This window comes from Numenius arquata, chromosome 9 (genome assembly GCF_964106895.1).
Source record: "Numenius arquata chromosome 9, bNumArq3.hap1.1, whole genome shotgun sequence".
Lineage (NCBI taxonomy): Eukaryota > Metazoa > Chordata > Aves > Charadriiformes > Scolopacidae > Numenius > Numenius arquata.
This window is the reverse complement of record NC_133584.1, coordinates 36513063-36534790: the sequence shown is the minus strand read 5'-3', so window position 1 is coordinate 36534790 and position 21728 is coordinate 36513063. Positions and strand designations below refer to the sequence as shown.

At 38.2% G+C, this 21728-nt stretch overlaps 1 protein-coding gene across 7 annotated transcripts in view; it reads left to right on the top strand.

The window, feature by feature from the left end:
• Positions 1–21728, top strand: part of MLIP (muscular LMNA interacting protein) — a 123070-nt gene that overhangs the window by 99790 nt on the left and 1552 nt on the right. For all 7 annotated transcript variants that reach the window (XM_074154116.1, XM_074154114.1, XM_074154113.1 and 4 more), the window contains 2 exons: positions 12424–12477; positions 20814–20848. In XM_074154116.1, the coding sequence (XP_074010217.1) occupies positions 12424–12477; positions 20814–20840 (81 nt within the window). In that variant the 3' untranslated portion in view covers positions 20841–20848. The remainder of the gene's footprint in view (positions 1–12423; positions 12478–20813; positions 20849–21728) is intronic.

Below are 21728 nucleotides of genomic sequence, written 5' to 3'. Positions count from 1 at the left end.
TGCATCCCTCCCATGTCTGCTTTTTCTAACACAGACTCTGACTGCAAATGCTCAAACCTTGATGCCAAGAGACATAATCCTGCTCCGAGATGTACAGTGTGCTTTATTTGGCATGCAAGAGGTTAAAAGACAGGCATTAGGTACTGTTTCTTTAGGCTTTGTCATGCTTTCCTCATCAGGAGAAGCACCAGGGTGAAATATGAATTACTAGTTCCAGTCACAATGGGAGCTGAGACTGCTTTGGAGAGAAGTATCTCCTCTGCAGAGAATGTATGTTGGTCAGACGTCAGACTAAATTTACCATTTTACCCACTAATTAGGATGGATTAAAACTAAAACAAACCAACCTTCTGTTCTGTCTTTGAGGCATCATGTCTGCTAGACTGAGTTTTCTTCTGTTTCAATTTTTACTGAACTGGGCTGAAATGTTTATTTAGGCAGCAAGAATTTTATGATTGAGCATTTTTTGACGTTTCCTGGTTCATTGCAGGGCATTCACATGAACAAACAAATGATTCATATGACCGCTGAAACCAGTTTTTATAATAAAAATGGGCATTTGCTGTTGCTGATGAAAACACTGATAGAAACTCAGAAATTTGAATAGGAAGGTGAATAAGTCAGGGAAAAATTGTCTGAAGATAATGAAGATAGTGTATTTTTTTTTGCTATGACGTGTCAGCTCTTTTCTCAAACAGGGATATTCTTGCTGAATAATTGCTAAAATAAGGAAATTTTGCTGCTGCTCTGATTTCCCATAGCAGTGTGCACCCAAAACTCTTCTGAATGCAGAGGTCATAGGACAGCCCAGCCTGTGTATTTGCATTCCACCTATAAGGTGATGATTATGAGGCCACATTTTTTTATCTCAAGGAACTTTTGTCATTTCAAGCAACCTTTGTGAGCTTTGCAAGTTGATAAATGCAGCCACACCTCTCTGATGTTAACAGGTTCTTCCTGCACAATGTAAATACAAGAGCTACATCCTCTCTTTGATTTCCTCCATTTCTCTGTATAACAGAAATTTGCTCGCTTCCTTGGCTCATTTTGTCCGCTGTTAGCAAAAGTACTTCACATGGTTCTCCTGTAAGAACCATGCATCTGTAAACAGCTTTTATTTTACTTTTATATTTTATAATTTTTTAATATATTATGTATTTTATATATTCTTATTTCCGTATTGAACTCTGACTCTCTATGTAAGTCTGCAATTTTCCAGACTTAAGCAGCATCATCCATAGCCCAGAATTCACTGAAGAGTTCTGTATTCTATTAAAGAAAAGCTCAGAGGATCATTTAATTTTGCTTCAAATATTTCCATAGCAGCATTTTGAATGGTTAGGTCATCAGGGAGCTAACTGGGAGCACTGTGTTTCAGATGAGGCCCTAGTACTGACCTGCTGTGACAGTTCATACAAAAAAGTTCACATATTTGGGCTTCTGGTTGACTTCCTGCTTCCATCCCTCTTGTTGTGTAAGTGAAATAGGTTCCTGATGTAGGTCCAGAATCCATGCAATGATATTGCTTGTGTTTCTCCAAATGCATGCTTTAATTTAGTTAATGTAGCAAGTTTTCTCTTCCATTCCATAAGATTTAGTGAAAATCCACTGGAATCTTTGATGTTAACCATGATTAGTACAAAAAAATCAATAATTAGATCTTCTGAAGCAGGATTGGTGAAAATGACAGAGATTATTGAGACAAATATTTTTTTGAGACTTCTTTGGAGAATTTTCAGTATAACTCGATTTACCATTGATTGTTTCCCAGTGTTTAAAATAATTTTAATTATTCAATTATTAGCAATAATTTTAAAGTCACAGCAAATGAAGATAAGGTTAACTGACATAAAATGAGACAACTCAATTGTCAGATGTAGATAAGATTTTTAAGCATTACTGGTAGTGTTAGTAAATACCTTTAGTAAAATGTATTGTATTGCTGAACTGATGTCACTCACTAGGTAGGTGTGGTCCAATACTTTGTGAAACAGAACAATCAGATGTGAATATTGAGCTAGTTTAATACAAACAGAGGTTTATTTACACAAGAAGTAAATATTCACCACTTAAAATTTTTTTTTTTTTTAATGTTTCGGTTTTGGTCTATAGCATTAACATTCTTTGATAACCATTAATTTATATCCTTTTCATGTGATCAATATTTAATATTTGAATCAATATATGTTGATAAAACCCCTGACAATATTTGCCTATTATATCTTGCAATAACCCTGTCTTCTGCAGCAGCCAACAGCAGTATGAGCTACTCATGTTTTTAAAAAGAAATTATTTACTTTATTGTCATAAATATAGAGGTAACAGAAAACAGTACAGTAGACACATTATCAGGTGTTGAAATTCCAAGCTGTTAGACCTGTTCCATAAACAACATCGTGACATCACGGGAATTTCTTTCCATTCATTACTAAACCTGGACTGTCATGTCTGTAAATTCCCTGGAGTTCCCCCTCTCCACTCCTCATCCTTTGCCATAAGGGATAATACACACCGTGGCTCACTTGCTGTCTCTCCAGCCATCCAGTAAACACATGGTCAGTGTTCACATGGTCAATCTAGATAGATGTTATATTTCTAACTATGTGTTGTATTTTGCTTCATCTTCCACTAGAGGGCAAAACCCGTTGCCATAAATTCTTACAATAATTTAAAATATGTTGTAAATACACTATTGCGAATGGACAGGATGTGCCAGTGAATGGAGTTGCTACTCTTCACCCACACTTTCATTATAAAAATTACCTTAAACAAGTGTTCCCTCAGAAATGGGAAATGGGACATGGGAAAAAGTGGAATGATCACCTATGTCTTATATTAGGGAGGCTAGCTATGATGAGCTCCTAAAACCAGTATCATTACATTTATTGGATCAGGATGTAAAAAAAGAATAATTATCGCTATTTGAAATACTTTATTTAAAGGACACTGTGGCGGTGTTTAGGCAGATTGGACCCAGTGCCAGGTTGTTTTTGTTTGAAGCTCCACCAAGTACCTGAATCTTCATAGCTGATGGAATTACACAGATAAAGCTGAAAATAGACCTGGCAGGTTTTGTAGCCTATAACTGTTCAGAGTGATGAAATCCATAAGTTGTGCCCCAAAACATTTCACAATGTGGTTTTAGCTTTGATGGGAGGACGTAATGGGAACCAAGGTATTGTGTATGACCTTCTACTTGGAGAAGAGCAGAGGAGGCTCTCTCCTCTCATCTGTGTGCAGGCTGCTTCTGAAATAAAAATGTTGCTCATTCAAGTGAACTGATTCTGTTCTCATTGGCCTTGTCATCTCCCTTGTCCTCTCCTTCCCCACTCTGCCCCCAGGCACTAAGCGCTACTGCTCTTATTTATACTCCTTGGTCTTGAATATTTGTGAGAGTTTAACTTTTTATTATAAAAAAAAGTTCATTTTCCTTTTGATTGGAATAGAACAGCTCAGGAAGGCGGACTTGAATGCAGCTGTTGCAGTGATGGTGAGTCTGAGGTAACATTTAGCTCTCTGGTAAACTCCAAAATGTGCTTCTGCAGGCAATCCCTCCAGCCTTTGACAGAGGACTGTGTAGGGTGGAAGAGAAAACCTCTGAAACAGGAGTACTGTGTCCAATTCTGGTCCCCGCAATCCAAAAATGATGCGGACAGACTGGAGATTGTCCAAAGAAGGGCCATAAAAGTAATCAAAGGGCTGGAGAACCTGCCCTATGAGGAAAGACTGAAGGAGTTAGGTTTCTTTTCCCTGGAAAGAGAAGGCACAGGGGGGCCTCATCACAGTATTCCAGTACTTAAAGAGTGGCTACAAAGAGGATGGAGGCTCTCTCTTCGCAGGGAGCCACATGGAGAAGACAAGGGACAATGGTTACAAGTTGTGCTGGGAGAGGTTTCATCTTGTTATATGAAAGAATTTTTTTACAGTGAGAACAATCAATCAGACAAAACAACCTCCCCAGGGGTGTGGTGGAGTCCCCATTACTGGAGGTTTTCAGGATGTGTTTGGACAGAGTGCTAGATATTCTCATCTAGGCTCCCATTCCCACAAAATGTTGGACCCTTCCAACCTGGACTGTTCTATGATTCTATGATTCATATGGAGGCCCCATCAATATAAGCATCTGTCAAGGCAGAGAGCATTAGATTTTGGGAAACCGGCTGTCGTTTTGAAGGAGGAAGGAACGACCTGCTTAAGAGGCAGGGGATGAGAGGGTGTATATCCCTCAGCTTGGGACAACCTCTCAGTCTCTATTGACTTTCAAACTGCCTTTTCCTTCCGTCAGCGAGGGGTGAGCACAGGATTCATGTACCTCCCTGTGAAAATCTCCCTGTCAGTTAAATATTTAGCAGCACAACCTCGAAAATGGATTGGAGGGAACTGGCTTTTTACAAGAGGTATGAGAAACGTTAAAAAATTACCATTTCTGTACCTGATCAGACAATGCTTATAAGAGTAAAGGTCCAAGCTTGCAGAGGACAAGTCTTCTTTAATGTCCAACTTTGAGCCCAAGCCAATTTAATTTTTTTCCTGGATGTAAATGGAGTTTTCTTAAAATCAGTAAATGTTTTTGTGTTGGAAATGTCAGCCTACAATAATCCCTTGTAGGTCTGCAGGCTCCTAGGTAAGCAGAATATTTAAAGGGAATCTTTATTATTTTTTAAATTAAATCAGTGGTGTTTACCTCACCATCCAATCTCCTAATCATTGGAGTTTGTATTTGATTAATAGTAGCATAGTGGGAATTGACATTCTGTGAACGCAGCAGCCTTTCAAGGTTGCCATGGAAAAGTATTTTTCCCCCAGACATCATCCCAGCTGCTTTTATTTCTAGAAGAGAGTTTCTTTCTCTCTTTTGAACTTTGATATTTAAATGCTGTACTTGTGTAGGTGTATTGTGGTTGATCAACCTTCTATCTGTGATCCAGAACAATTGCTTTAGTGTAGAAAAAGAAATCAGAGGCAAACAAGCCAGTTCATTAGTGCTGTGTTACAAATTGGAGCTCTCATTGGGAAAATATTAATGCTTAATATTGTTTTGTCTCCTGAGTATATTCTTTTATGGCATTGCTTGGGCTTAGTGAGCTGTTTTAATCATATCATACTTAGATGACATTTCTATCCCTTTGGACTCGGTTTGATAATGCCTGCAGAAAATGCCTTGAGTTCTTGCTCAGCTCATCTTTAAAGAAAGACATTTCTCCTAGAGCACTTCAGGAGGATCCTAACTTGGTAATCAGTTGCTTTCTCTGAAGCTATCAAATTAGCAACAGAACATGAAGGTAGCTTAGGCTCAACAGGAGACACAGCAACATGCACTTAATGGGGAGATTTCTTAAGTCTGACACTGCCTGGAAAGAACTCTGGTACCCACTCCTGCAGGGACAGCTCTTCCAAAGGAAAAAAAGGAATTTATTACTTACTGTGTCACTCCTTTTGGCCTGGGTAGTTAGGCAATTTTAGAGCCTTGCTGTCTTATTTCCACTAGGAGAAGCTGTTGCTGGTAGGACACTGGTATTTCTTGGGTGTCCTCCTGTTCATTTAGAGAATGCATGCACAAAAAGTTGTCTTCTTGAACGCGGTAGGACCAAACCCCAGCAGGCACTTTCCACACTTAGAAATTGAAATGTGCTTCCCAGTGAATGCTGTGCCCAGAAGTGTCCACGTTTCCTCTTGGAACATATTTACAGCCACTTCTGTTGCTTTCTGTGTTCTAATTTGCACAGGCTGTCTCTGCCGGGATAGTTTAAACCAGTTTCAAGCACCAAAAAGTGCTTTAAAATGCTTTGTCTTCATTCTTATAAGTGTCTACATAATATAAAACTTGAGTTCAGTCTCATGCCTGCCTTTCTAGGATGATTGCATCTAGTCTTCTGCATAGTGCATTTCAGGCAGATATTTTTAATACATAAAATAATATCAAATATAATAGAAATTCTGGTCCCAGCTAACAATTCATCTTAGCTTTCTGTATCTTCAAATTAATATGTGAACACACATCTTAGGAGAACAACCAAAGGAAACACAACAACCCAAATACTACAACATTCCTAGTAGCTGCCTCTAATATCTCTGTTGTGAACGGGATTCTCTGACATGCCCCGTGGTGATGGGGACAAGCTTCCATAGCTTGGAGGCTGCTTCTGATGCTAGGATCCTGATCCGTTATTGGATTTGGACTGGATACAACTCCATTTCTAGGGGAATTTGAAACTATAGAAAATGGGAAAGTTGAAAACTAATCTCTATTAATGATTTGGCAAATGGGAACTGCAGCCTGGGGACATGTATTTGCTTGTAATATAGTAATAAAAGCAAAAGACAAAATTACAAAGAACAGAAGCCACTCAGAGGTAAAAGTTGTTATTAACAGAAAAAGCAGAAATATACTACTGAGTGAAAAAAATCAAACAATATTTGGTGGACATGTAACCTATATGAGAAACGAAAATGATACTTGTATGCTTTTTACTGAAGACAGCGAGAAAACAAAGGCTGAAGGACAAAAATTTAATAATTAATGGAAACTGGGCCAAAACGCCTGGAGCTATAGAGAATTTTTTAGCTTAGACCTCAGTGAACACAGATGTTTCTAGAGCATTTCCTCTGGTGTTTTAGGTTGTAAATAGCTTTTCTGAGGTATCAAGGAAAAGTAAACAGTGAGCTGATGAACCTTTGGAAACTCTATATTTTAAAGGACACATTGGTACAATTAGAATTCACTTAACTTTTATTGCAGGTATTGATATAATGTGTACTCTGAAACATGTCCTTAATTAACTCCACTTCCAGTTGTTAGAAAAAAGTATAAATGTATAATTGGTTCAGGTGAAATTCCAAGTATGTACTTAGAGCTTGAATTAAAGAAGCCAGTATATGGCTATATTAGAGAGATGTTAAGAACTTCAAGGCATTAGTGCTTTTTTTCCTTTTTGGCAAAGTGTCCTGAACTTTGATGAAGAGGTCATATATGATAAACTGTAAATGATAGTACTAGCTTTCTCTTTTCCTTAATTAAACAGTGGCTATAATTTCAGTAGTTCTATGATAGGCAGAATATGATTTTAATACCAATTTTTATATAATAGGTGACAGTTACACATGTATATTCTTGAAAATTCAGTCAAAGTTTGTGGTTTGGGTTTAAAGTAGCTAAGGTCAAAGATCTCTGTTGCACGAGAAGCTTACTCGGAAAACAGTTTTGCCACTAATCTGGGAAAAACATATGTGGGGAGAAGGTCAGCTCTGAAAATTAAATCCATTTCATTTCCCACTCTCACCCGGAACAAAGCTAAAATTCTCCAGCTGTTATCAGTCAATGAACACTGAGCCCTTCCTGGGGCAGGGAAGCATTGTCTCTTCTAAGCAATGACTCGATTTCTGTGAGCCCATAAATAAATAGCTCACAGTCTTGCTTGGGGACATTTCAAACACTTGTGTTGTTGAAAATTCTGAAAGATTTGGTTTGTTTCTAATACAGATGAAAATTTGAAAACATTCAAATACTCCAAAAATCAAAATGCATCATTTGGGTTATATGAACTAACCCAAAGCAGATAGTGCTAATCCGTGTGATTAGAAGATGTTTGTCTACTCTGCTGCCTTACTCTATGGGTGTGTGATTGCTTGCATAACCCTCCCTCCAGCTCCACTTAGAGATAAGGAATCCCTACTGCAAAGCTCTGTAACTCCTCCAGCCTCTGAAATCTTTCAGTCTCGCCTGACTCTGGTGCCCCCCAGGCCTGTGTCCTGTGAGAACCCATCAGGGAACCATGTCTGTGTGCCAGTTGTCCCTCTTGTGCAGGTACTTACCAGTGTCTGGAGAGAGTTTTGAAATCTTCAAGTTAAAAATGCACAGGTACAGTAGTGTGTAACAATGATTTGCAAGTCAGTCAGGATGTTTTATTGCATACGTGGCTGAAGACCTGTTATAAATCTTTGTTGTGATCACTGTTTCTACTTTACATTTCCTTCTATACAGAGGCGAAATGTTCAAAAGAAATGGGTGCTTAACTGACTGAATTTTTGAAATGGATTTTATACAGTGTCATTTCAGAGAGACTATAGACATCATCATTATAAATTGGTCCTTTACATGATATATTTTCTCTCCCCTTAGTTGAATCTAGTTCTTTGTCTGCTGTTGTGGATGTTTTACCATTTATTGGTACCCTAGATGTCATGTTCTTCTACTCAGAAAAAGCGGTGATCTATAAAATTGTTTTATAAAAAAGTTTTTTTGTTATGTGTGGATAAATAAACATTTTTAGTCTTTGAGAAATTAATATTTTTTTCCTATTGTGAAGGAATGACTCTGTGTTTCATAAGAGTCTAGAGTACCTAATTTATTTTCTAAGTGGATTAAAGACTTAACAGAGTAGTTTGAAAGAGTAGTGTATACTTGAATGTTCTGTTTACTATAGTTGAAACATTCTTATTTCTTATGTACATTGCCTCTCACTAGTTGCAAAGAATTTTAAACCTCTGTCTCAATTAACAAAGGTTGCAGTCCCTCTAGAGGGTGACTTAGATTTATAAAAAAGGTCTTGCATTGAGAACACCTCAGAAAGCTTTATATTAGTTCAGAGGCAGCTGTGATTCATAGCACAATAAAGATAAACTGACCTTTTAAAGGCAAATATGTCTTGCTGATCACTCTACAGAGCTAAATGAACAAAGGTCTAACTAAGATGTTATATAACCGCCTCTTTTCTAAGCGTTGGCTGAGTCTGTAAGAGGTTGTTTTGGTATATAAGAGGTATATAATTTCCTTTTGAACTTACATGCTGCAAATACTTGTATATTGTCAGGATATTTTGCTCTCCTCAATACAATTGTTGCAGCCACACATGCAGATTTGTCTAGTCTGTCCTTTCACTGTTCTTAGAAATAATAAAGAAAATGTCACATTAACTGAAAACTGAGTGACATCTGGAAAAGTTAAGAATTATTAGTTATCCTTGTAAGAGTAATACAGAATTTTGTAACTGGCAAAGTAAACAAGAATAGAAATTATATAAGTAATATTGTCATCTTCCACCATCAACAGAGGCAATCCTTTTACACATGTAGAACAAAATAGGGCTTCTTGCCAGCTGCTTTGACTGGGAGATGTCTCACTAAGACAACACACCTGTAAAAGCACATAGTCCAAGTCATATTTCAGATCTTGTGGACACAGGCACATTCCTACTTGACTCTGAGGGACGATAGTCACAAAATGTCTAGTAAGGAAGGGTTAACCCCACCTCATTCTGCCTACTTTATATTCTGGTATTTTTAAGTTGGCTGTCTAGTATTCTGGTGTTGGTAGCTCATCTTTGCAGAGAGATGACCATACTCTGTGAGGATCTTTCCCTGTGCTTCAGGTTGTAAGTTGTACTATGATTCAGGTACAAGGCTGAGTTTAATCGGATGGGCTATCTGTCCTGTTAAGTGTCCTCCAAACACCCTGGGATGACCAGCATGCAGGGGATACAGCATGGAGATGCCAATGCCCTCCTTTAGTTCTTGCCCAGACAATGAGACACCCGATAATAGTGCTCATCTCACCTTGTACAGATTCAATTTCTCTCTCTTCCAAAAAAGCCCAGTCCTTACCCACAGAGCTGCAGAAAGCAAGTGCACTGGGACAGCAAGTTCCATCCTGCTTGTGGGACTGGCATGGTGTGCATTCAAGAACACAAAAATCATATTTGTAAGGAAGAATCAGGGAGGAAATAATAACAGTCTGTAGCCTCTTGGCTCTGGGAGGACAGGCACAGGACCTTCTCCACAGTAAGGCTGACACATTTCAAATTACATTGACACTTGATGGAAAAAAAACAGGGAACAAGCCTCCAGTTCATTAGGATGAAGTCACCCAGGCCAAGGTACTTTGCAGGTGGCAGAGGCAGAGCTGTACGATTCCAGGGAAAAACCCAAGGCCCTCCCTTCAGGGACCTGGAAGGCTAAGTGTTATTTTAGCAGAAAGCATGCAGCACTTGGCTTATGTACTCAGTATACATTAAAGTACTACTAAAGTTCTTTATAAATGTACCCATATACAAATTCCTTAAGACTAGACCCCATGTCATGGCAAAATCATGTTTCCAGACACCTGAGCAGTAGAATGTATAGACTCTTCTAAGACAACTTCAGGGGGCTTATGTCAGAGAAGTCTTGTGAAAACAGAACTGTATCTTTTTCAGGTTTTCTCCAAGTCTTAAGCTTGTATTAATTTTTTCCTCCATTACTAATCAGTGAAGTCCTTGTTTGCCTCTCACTTGTCTTCTTTCAATTAAGCCTCTCCAAAATAATCAGTGTTAAGAGTGTCCAGAAAATACAGATAATTTTCCTTCTCTATGGAGACCATTATACATGTTGGCTCTTTAGTTTGTAAAGAGGATGGTATTAAAATAAAGGAAGCAAATACATTTCTTGGATGAAAAAAGATCATTACTTTTGTCAGGTCTAAGGAGGGACTTGAGACCTCATACTCAAGGAAAGGTGAGGCTGAACCATGACTCAGAGAGGCGGTTCAGGTTAACATGGTAGGCAACGAATACAAGCAAGAAAGACCAGGACAAGATAACACAATAAAAGTGCATTTTTCATTGATCTGCTCTCTGTGCAATTTGAGAAAAAGAGCTATTACATTCTTGGATCACTACCTGACTAGGGAGCTTTCCTTTCTTGCAAGCAGTGGACAATTCTTCTCAGAGAGCTTAGCCGCACCTCAGAAAGTAAACAGAAAATGATCAATACTTTCCCTCTTCTCTTTGGGATTGACCTTTCTTACTTTGCCTGGAATGCAGAGGTGCCACGTTCTGGTGAGGCAACAGGTAACTCAACTCTGGGGTTGATTTCAATGACATGATCTTGCCAAGATACCACAGGTGTTGCTGGAACTTTGTACCTTTTTATCACCAAGGATTGCCCACCCTCAGTTGCTGCGGGATGCTGGCTTTGGAAAAGGGACTTCTGTCTCCCATGTAGGCCATTAAACACTGCCTGTGCCTGTTGTGAAGAGCTGTGCTGCAGTGATGGGGTGGTGTGAGGTCTGGGGGCTACCTCAGCAGCTGTGGGGGCTGAAACGGGGAGCCAGCTGTGCGGCAGAGGGAGGGGTGTTGCTGTTGAGAGAGGATCTAGGCTCCTTACCCCTTTCTTACCTTTCCTTTGCCTAAAATTATTCCCTTGTCTAAATCTGCTGAATCAATGAACAAGCTTATTGCCTAAAGTTATTCACTTCCCGTTTCATTTTTTTGGAAAAAAAAAAGAAGTTAAAGGATTCAAAGCTTCTGTAACTGCTGCTTTTGTTGTTAGAGTTCATTCCTGCTTCCCCAAAAATGCATCAGGGCAAATTTACGAAGAGAGAGTACAATATATAGCAGACCCATAATGTAATTACAGAAAATTAGTGTGTTCCACTTCAGTATCATTCTTTGTACATAGGGCCAGTTTAGCATGCCAGTTTTGCTTCTCAAAAAGCACAGTTTAAAAATTAATTTTCTTAGAGCAAGAACAATATTTTCTAAGCAACATATTATTTATTTACTATTTGATCTAACTGCCAAAACAAAGTAATGCCTTTGGTACATTAAAAATAGTAGGTTTCTTCCGACTTTTTGTACAATCCTAAAAATACCCAAACCCCAATACTTTCAGGAGCCCTTGCTCTAAAGAGGATGTCTCTGTGACACTGTATAGGTAAAAACTCACAAGTTTATGACCTTAACATTGCCTTTGTAAGCTCCAGCTCACCTATGTACCTATATTCTAATTAAAATCCTATTGAAATTTATAGAGTTCTTCACTTGAGTCACATCCTTCAGACGTCATTACTCAGATGCACATCATATAATACTCAAAACACTGGAAAATTACCGGGATCTAAAACTTCTTTCTACACATACTGATTACTGTTATACAACATTTTTTTTTAGTTAAATGTTTTTATGATTTATGTTTATGAAATTTGAGATTAAGGAGACCTCTTTTGGAGGAGATTTAAGAAGTCAGATATTCAAAGTGACAGAAACATAGCTGCAGTTTTAAATAACTTTATGCATGTTATCTCATACTAAATGTATTATAATGTGCCCTTGCTGTGATTTTCACTTGGGATTCCTCTTTCAAACTGGAAAGTGATTTATCCCTTCCCCACTGTTTTAATTATGGGAATATGACGTAACAGAAAACAGGCCATGCTTTGAAATAGATTTTCATACAGACAAGGAATAGTAAGAGAGAACCTGTTCAATAGGGAGCCTGTTGGACACAAACAGGATCTCATTGCTTTGCTATCCTTTGCATGACCGAGGGTATGGATTTCTGCTATTGAACTTTAGTCATATTTTATACAGAAATTGAACTGATAACAGCTTTCTTTTTCCTGTTTTTAACCTCATGCTCTCTCCAACCTGTGACATCTTGGCTCGGCAGCCCAGTCATCCCATAGTGCCTATTCCAGAAAATGAAGCACTCAGCTCTAAGGAGGTAATCAGTTGACATTTAATAGGTTTAAGCATTTGCATGCTAGCTTTATCTTTTATTTATGTAGCTTGTGTAGAGTTGAGAAAAATGTGCTGTGCTGTGAGATGAGCAAAAATGTGCTGAACTCCCAAGTCTGCTTTTGTCCAATACACTAACTAGATAAGCATTAATTATTCTTAATGATTAATGAAGAAAAAAAACAACCCAGAGTTGTTTTGCAGACTGTGTTGCATCTATGACTTTGGAGTAACACTAACATTTACACTCCAGGTTCCTGATATGTGCCCTTGGGATGTTAGCAACTGGGATTTATGAAATTATGCAGTTAGCCCCATCTAAATCACACATTCAACAATTTGCAGTCACTGGTATAGTTTCTGGCTTAAATACCAGATACAGAAACTACCAGAAGCACTTAGGCTAATTAGGTACTGAGAATTTTGTAATGGACTATCAAGAAGACAGAAAACAACACATACTGCAAGTTTGCCTAGTATCAAAATTCAGTGACAGTTTTATTTGACTTTGAAGAATGACACAAATCTTTTTGAAGTCTACATTCAGTGGCCAATCCCCTACTACTTATATGTATTTAAACTCTAGGACTATAGTAATTGCCACCCTAGATAATTCATTCAGCGAGAGCTGAAGCGATCTGCTACACATCATCAATTTTCTCTTGAGACAGAGCATATGAAATTTAAAAAGGTTCTGCTGGCACAGAAAAGTCTTTTTTCCAACAAGGTCATGAACATGAAGCTGACTTATAGCCTCAATGTTGAAATAAACATATGTCATTTAATTAACTATCATATTCTTTACTGTAGCTTTTGGATTGTAATAGAGCATCTTTAGTTAAAGGACATTTTCATTATTATTTTAGAATTCCATATAAGAAGGCATAACTTACTACCAATAATAGCAGTGTGAGTACATTTATGACACAAGAATGTATTTTTTACTACTGAGACCTCTTCTAGTTACCAGGCACATGCTCGTAATTGTTTCACAGATTTTTTGATGAGTTTGACACTGTGGATAGGAATGATAATTACATTTTTGTTAACAGTTTATTCTTAATGTATTATTTTAAAATTATGTTCTAGTCTTGCCAAAAGCAGAAAAACGAGCATTTAAATAAATGAAATAGATGTTTGCCAATAGTTGCTACCAAATTGTCAACTTTCTCATTGTTTTGAAAAATACTGAGAGAGTTTTGAGAGTTTTGTGTTTTCATATGGTGGAAGCAGAGGGTTTGCCTGAATTCTGAGTTTCTTGACAGCTTGTCAATATATCCTCACAGTTAATCTCAGTTTCCACTGGAAAAAAAAAAAGGTTAAAGAAAAGTAAAAGAAAGGGAAAAAATAAAAAATGTACACATCTCATTTGTTGGATGGATCAATGGACTGCTCTTCAGGACCAGGAGCATATGAGACATGAATGTAACCTCTTATTCTCATGTGCATCCCTGGCCTCTCTGTGCAGGGGGTCAGGGACTTAGAGCTACTTCACCTCTCTTTTTGTTTGAATCTTCATCACAGCCATCCAGCCTCCTCCCTTTTTCCTTGCCTTTGACCTTTCTGCTTGTTTCTGCACCATCAATCCCCCTTTTTCTGCCTCCCAGGAGCCGCTTCTTGGTTCTCTCGAAAGCAGTTGTTATGGTTTCTGCTGTGGATCTATCCAAAGGAAGCCCCAAGATGCCTTCATAAAATGAAGTTAGACAGCAAATACCTTGCTCAGCTTCTCAGATAGGTTGTTTTTTTCCATCTCATCTGTAAAGTTTTTGAAATATTATTGAAGTAAAGGTATTTCATTAGCGGGTGGTGAGAAGGACTGAATAATTCTGAGGATAAATTTGTTGTTGAGATGAAACAGATTTGCACTACTCCAGGCACTCTAAAATGTGTATATATACACATATGTATATATATGTGTATTTATATAAGTGTGTGTATATATATATAAAAGTAAGCATGTGTGTATATATATGCAGCTTCTGATGATGCAGCTTATTTTCCTTAATTTATTTTTGAAAATAAGATAGAGGAAAACAAATAGATAAATCCCCATCTCTCATGCTGCTTCTTTACAATTTACACATTGAGGGAAAGCTTTGCAGATTTAATGGAAAGACAGATTTTTCAAAGAGAACTCTTTAAAGAAACAAGACACATAATTTAACTGATGCATTATTAAGATCAGTTCACAAAGTGAAGCATCTTGTACTGATGGACTACTGTGACTGAGATATTCTTGAAAACATGAGGTTGTAGCAAAAATGTAAGATTCCTTTGGTTAGAAGACAAGTTGGTCATTTCCAAGGCAGATAAAATATATAGCACTGTCTTCTAGAAGTTCCCTTTCGTATTTTAAACAAACACTTTGAACAGAATTTCTATCAAACATATTATTAAAAAGCTTAAATGTACACCAAGAGTTGGAACATTTGTACCATGACCTGTAGAATAAAGATCTCGGATGAAATTGTAGTTGCATTTATAAAGACCAAAGACAATCAACTGGAAAAAAGAGGACTTATCTGGGCTGTTATCAGTACTCTTTGTATTTCCCTTAATTAACATTTCATTTGGTGACAGCCATTCACCACTTACAATAATGTTAGCTGGAGACAAATAGCTTTAAAGTTAAAAAAAGTGTCAGATACCATTTGGTACAGCTGAGCAAGCTGTGTATTTGTGCTGGTTCCCTGGGGTCTGTCACTGATGTGTATTTTGTAACTCATAATATATATGACTATACAGGTGGAGTCCAGTCCGCATGTAGATACAGCAGGAAGAATTGTGTCAGACTCACCACAAGCTGTTCAGGAAACAACATTAAGAGATGACACATTTTCTGTTTTCTCTATTACTAATCAAAGAAAGTCTTCTCCGATTAGCTTTCCAAAGTACTTGTACAGGGCATGTTATCTAATTTTTTTCCCCAATTTTTAATCTCATTTTTAGCAGGTGGAAGTGGCCAGAGGACACCATGCTGGCCTTATTGAGACTGAGTAATGTCTTTCCATCTTTAGTGGGTGGCAGAGAAGACACAAATACATCTAGAGACGAGCCCCTTTGCTCATTCTCAGTCAAGAAGGACTGAACAAAGGCATCTGTTTCCCTTGAGATCTGTTGCTGGAGACAGAAGTATACAGCACTGATACCCAGAAGGACACCAACATTTATGCTATCTCAGAGACAGAGAGGAGAGCAATGTAAAGCCAGGAGCACCTCAAAATATTTGAGGCACTCTGCTTAGCTGCCCTGAGGGTGGTGACTTCTTTGAGATATGTTGTTCAGCTGTCTCTGAAGAACCGCCAGTTTTCACTATTTTCTCTTTTATGTGGTTGGTTCTTCAAAATTGTGTGTTATGCTGCTTTCCCTTTTCAGTGCAGTGAAAAAACCAAGGTAGGCCTTGGTTGATGGTTTTTAAAATCACAACATCTTTCAGGCACCTGTACTGTTCCTTCTTATTTAGGAACCTGTCTTGACTCTAGGAACTGTTTATGCTGAATTTACACTTTATGAGTTTACACAACCCACAAGTCTCCACCTAATTTAAAATGCTATTTTTATCAGTGAAGTCCTGTTTGGATGCTGAACTGATTAGGAAAAATTCTGTAAAGTTATAAACCCCAAATTACTTTTACTGCTGTAATAAAAGCCTTAGATCTCTCTCCTGTAGTCTTTACCCTCACTAAAATGCTCTTCTTTATCTAAAATTACATATAGGCTCATACTTAATTTCTTCTCCTGCAGTGTTCCTCCCTCAGAGATAGAAACCCAGTGAGAGAGAGTCAGTGTGATTTATGCAATTGCAAAAAAGAATGGGTGGGCAGATGCTCTGTGAAACGTAAGCATCTCCTTGACCTTTAGGAAGGAATGAGAGAGGGGAAGAAGGGAAGGTGCTACTATTTTCTACTTAGTAATTCGGTTTGTTTTCCTCAAAGTGAAGTATTCGCTGGGAAAAAAAAAAAAAAGGAGGAGTTACCTTTGTATTCAGAACAGCATTCTATCCTTCATGCAATTTTAGCTTCATTCTGTAGCAGCATGAAGCAAATCAGATCTGTCAGTTCCCTGTGAAAGTAGGAAAACATATAAGTGACATTCTCCTCCTTGTGGAATCCTTCTCTACGATCAGTGCTTTTTAGTTGGAGGAGATCTGCAGGATACTCCTTTAAAACCTAACCAAGAGATATACCAGTAATTTCTGATACCTACTATCTTCCTTTCGGGTAAACAATAGTGTTTGCCTAGGGAATGATGTGTGAATGATGTTACAGTCATTCTCAGAATTGTACTGAGTCAGAATCTTTAGAGAGAACATGGGGTATATGTACTTGTGTAGTCACAAAAAGACATTGCGTGCAGGTGCTAAAAGTGTGTACTTTTTACCCTTATTCATATATGACTTGCAAAATCCCAAGTCTATTACACTATTACTTTAGGTTCATATAATCTTTTGCTGCATCTGTTACTCTGTCTTATCTGTTTGTTGTTCCTGAAAGACCTGCAGTAATTATTTGAGATAATAATAGCATCACTGAGGTCAACATTCATAAAAAGACCCTATAAGAAAAAGCTGATTCCATTGACTTCAGTGGTGACAGGATTTCACTGGCTGTCTTTTGTGCAAATTTGTAAGAGTTTCAGTAGAAGAAGCTCCTTTTTTTTTTTTTTTAACAAGGGAAAATAATTAATCTGCTCTGCTCCACCTTGAACAACTTTAATAGCAAAAGCTCTTGAAAGCTGAAATTCTATGAAAATGTCAATAAGGTCCAAAGTTCTGTTATACATTGCTTTTAATCTTTATTTACTTAAGGAATGTCCCTGGTCAGAGGATTAGTACATTAGTATTAATCATTGATAGATTCTACATATAAGAAGAATTTTATTCTTTATTCTTCATTTTATGAAAGAGTCTTTGTACTAAAGAATTTATGTAAGCAGTCTTACATTAAACTCAAGCCCCAACCCAAATGGCAGTATCAGAGCAGAGTGATGTTCTTCGAGTTAAACAAACTGTCATTGCACCCTGAATTTACAAAGAAAATTTACAGAGCTTACAAATCCCCCCATGAAGTTGCTTGACATCATGGTGACTGTGAAGTGGGGATGGATGAACGTGGGCTGTCCCCATAGAGGAGGGCTGCCCCTCCCTGTCTCTGGTGGGAAGGTGTCAGGGCAGGGTACAGTTTGCCATCTCCTCCAGGTTCTCCTGACAGCCCGAAGGAGGCTGCTGGTGGTGGTTAGGTATTCTGTAATGACCCAGCTCTCAAGTACCTTTCAACACCTTTGCAACTTGTAAAGAAGATCCCTGCCAAAGCAAGAACAGGGGTATGGTAGATAACGAAACTGGAGGGAACTGTATTGGAAGCAACTCTTACTCAAACGTGAACCGCTTTTTTCAAGTATTTTATTCTTCCATTTAGTGCTGGGGCAGGACCTTCCCTGCATGCAGACATATTAGGGCAAAAGACTACGTTGCTCCTTGTGCTTTCCCTGGAGACACAAACACGGCCTCTCCACCCGTCACATTGCGGATGCACTATACACTTTTTGCTTTCAGTCTTGCATAAAATTCCCGCTCTGTCCCCCAGACAGCAGAAAGCTGGTATGCACCAATATGGCAGAGCATCACTGCCAGCTCCGTAGCTGGCCAGGCAGCAGGGTATGCGTGGTCTTCACAGCACTGCTGATTTGCAGAGTTCATCAATTATCTAATGAACTAGGGAGCATTAGGCAATTCATAAAGAACGCTGCACAGACTGAGACTAAGCGTAGAGATTAAGGCAGCAAATAATAAGGCAAAGAGCAACAGCAATACATATAAAAAGGGCTCTCAGATGATGCAAGTCAGAAAATCCTTTGATGTCACTTATCTCCAAAATGAGAACTGTTCTGACTTGACTTGTGATCTTCCAAAACGTTTTGGAACAAAACAAACAGTACCTCTCCGAAGTGATAGACTCACCACCTTTAGTTTATTTTGACCAAGCCAAGGACTGCAGCCCTAGGCTCTTTCTATATCTTCAACTGAAAAGTTAATGACCCTGCAAACGAACATTAAAATTAGGAATAACTACTGCTTTTACTAAAGGAATAAGACCTTCAAGTGTTAGCCGTGACAAATTCTTTAACTTCCTAAATGGATGGGCCATTAAAGGGGAACAGTAAACTGCAGTCTTCTGACATTTCTAAATAGAAAAACAGGTCCAAACAATGCCCGTTTTTAAATTCTCAAATAAAACCTTTAAATATCATCAGACATACTTTCTGTTTACTTTATACTTTAACAATACTTTACAATTTCTAATTTTTAATACTTTTTATGTACAACAGGAAATTTATACTTGCAACAGGTACTTAGGCAATACTTTTGGCCAGCTTCAATGGTATCTCCTTGTTTTAAGTAAAAAGTTGCATTTATAGCCTACTGACATGAAAGGGCATATTAGACCACCATGCATTAACAAGGAAAAAACATTTTATGCATTTATATGATTTTCTTTCTAATGTAATCACTATAAAAAGAATTACTGTAAATGTATTACTTATGATAAATTTACATTAAAAAGTCTGAAAGAGTAGTAATATATATGTGATCTAGAGAAAGTACGAAATGTCAGTATGTAATTTAAAGTGCCATTTTAGTCTAATTCTATCTGACTTTAAGAAACAACTGTTGTATTTTGTCCCCTTTAAATAATAGCAGGAGTAGTGTGTAACAGGTTTAGAGGAAAAGAACTTGCCCTGAATAGGTAGTCAGAACATAGGAGTAGTTTGAAGAAGGCTTTTTTATTATTCAATACTTCAGTAATGCATAAGTAATTAGAATCACAGACAAAAATTAGTTATAGTGTTTGACCACTCCTATGAAAAAAATATTTTTCCTTATTGTTAGTTAAAATTTCCCCACTTGTTTCCTCCTTTCCTTTCACCAAGCAACTCTGAGCTGCCTATAAACCCCACTTAAACAGCTGGAGAGGGAAAATAGATGCCCCTTAGTCTACTCTTCAAGTTAAACAAGCCCAGTAGCCTCCCCTCATATTCATGTGCCTTTCCCAGAAATCCAGGAATGCTCACAACCATCCTGATGGTCCTCCATCTGGTTTCTTCTGTTTGCTTGACAACCCTTTTCTATCGGGAGGGCTCAAAAATGGAAACTATGTTCCAGATGCAGGCTCACTAGTGCCCAGCAGAGTAGAATAATAACATCCCTCGACCTGCTGGCTATGCTCTAATTAATGCAAGTGTATATGAGTTTATCTTTCATCACAACAAGGGTGGACTGACCCATGTTCAGTTCAGTGTCAATCAGACCTCAGGTTCTTCTCTGCAGAGCTTCTACCCAGTCAGTCAGTCAGTCGCTGACCTGTACTGTTGCATGGGGTAGTTGACGTCCTCCACCCACCTTGTTCTCTGCCAGAAGCAGGATTTTGTGTTTGCCTTTTTGTTCACAAAGCTCTTGCTAGCCCATTCTTTCAGTCTGGCAAAGTCCTCCAGAATGGGACCCATGCCCTCAGCATATCATTCTCTCCCTCCCCTCCAAATTAATAACAACCACAGACCTCCTGGACGTGTAGGCTCTCCTATCACCCAGGTACCTGATGGAGATGTCACCCTAGCATCCTCTGAAATGCAACCTGGAACAGAGACTTTGAACTGTTCACTACCATCTTTTTAGACCAGTAGTTCAGCCAGTTATTCATCCACTTTGTAGTCTACCCTGCTCCTCTGTTAGGGTACCATGTTACTGTAGGAGACTGTGTCAAAAGCCTTGCTAAGGTGGAGGAAAACAACATCCATGCTATGTTGCCCAGAGAAGCTGTGGATGCCCCATCCCTCAAAGTGTTTCAAGGCCAGGCTGGATGGGGCTTTGAGCAACCTGCTCTAGTGGGAGGTGTCCCTGCCCGTGGCAGGGGTGTTGGAACTCGATGATCTTTAAGGTCCCTTCCAACTCTAACCATTCTATGATTCTATGATTCTGCGTTTATACAAGGCTGGCCACATGCTCTATCCTCCCAGGATGTGGTCCAAAAAAGAAGTGGAAACCCAATATGAGTCTGAAATGTCCTCTAACGTGTTTAGCCATGCTTATCTGTTGAAATTTGCTATGTGCAGTATATTTCCCCAAACATGTCAACGCGTGAAAAATCATCCCCAGTTCAGCAAGCAGAGTTGTAAAATAACAGTGCAGGAAACCAGTTTTTTTAAAAGACAAGGTGCTGTATGAAGTTGTCCACCAGTTTACAGAACTGTCCCTGCTTAACATACTGCAGTTTTTATTCTCCTCTCCACTTTGTTTTCCCCTTTTATTTCCCCTTTTTTCTACAGGTTGCCAATGAAAGAGGTTCTGTTTAGCTGAGATGGTGAGTATTACTATTTTTCTGACTTGATCACAGTCACACTTTGAAAAACTACTTCTTTAGTCTCACTTCAACAAACTTTTATGGTTTTGTTAAAAAAGATGATAGGATGCTTTAGATACACATTTTAGTGTTTGGATAATAAGCTGGCTATGTTTGGGGAATGATTTGCTGCTAATAATCACCAATGCAGAATAATTCCACTTAACATCACAGAATAAAGTCACAATTGAATAAATTATAAGTGGGATGCAATCAAACAGTTGGAAGAAATTGAGGTATGATCTGGAATTAGACTGTGAAGTAATGTCATTGAAATAAGATTAGTATCATTTTATATTTGAGTGCATGACCACATAGTGCTATTAAAGTGAATAGTTTGCTGGAGTTAAACCATACTATATTGCAAATAATGAGCTGTGGTTGAGTGCAGATATAATGTAGTACTTAACAAGGGAGGTCAGCAAATAGGTGATATAGAAAAGGCTGAAATGTTCAATCCTTTTTTCTTGTTTGTCTCAGTCTTCACAAAAAGGGTTAATTATGACTAAAAGTTTATTTCAGTTATTATTAAGAATTTGGGAGTAGGATCATAGAGAAAAGGAAAAGAACACCTGAAGGCATACTGAGCTAAATAGGAGTGTTTAGGATTGCACAGCCTAGTGAAATTTACCCTTGAAACACTTAACGAAAGCAATCTCTCAAATACTAGTGATTAGGAAGATGAGTAAGTTCCCAGAAAACTGGAGAAAGGCAAACACAATGTAATACCTAACAAAGGAGTAAAGGAAAATCTAAATAATTACAGAAAAGTCAGCACTTCTAAGACACTGGAACAAAGTATTAAATAAGCCATTTGTAGGCATCTAGAGAATAGTAAGGA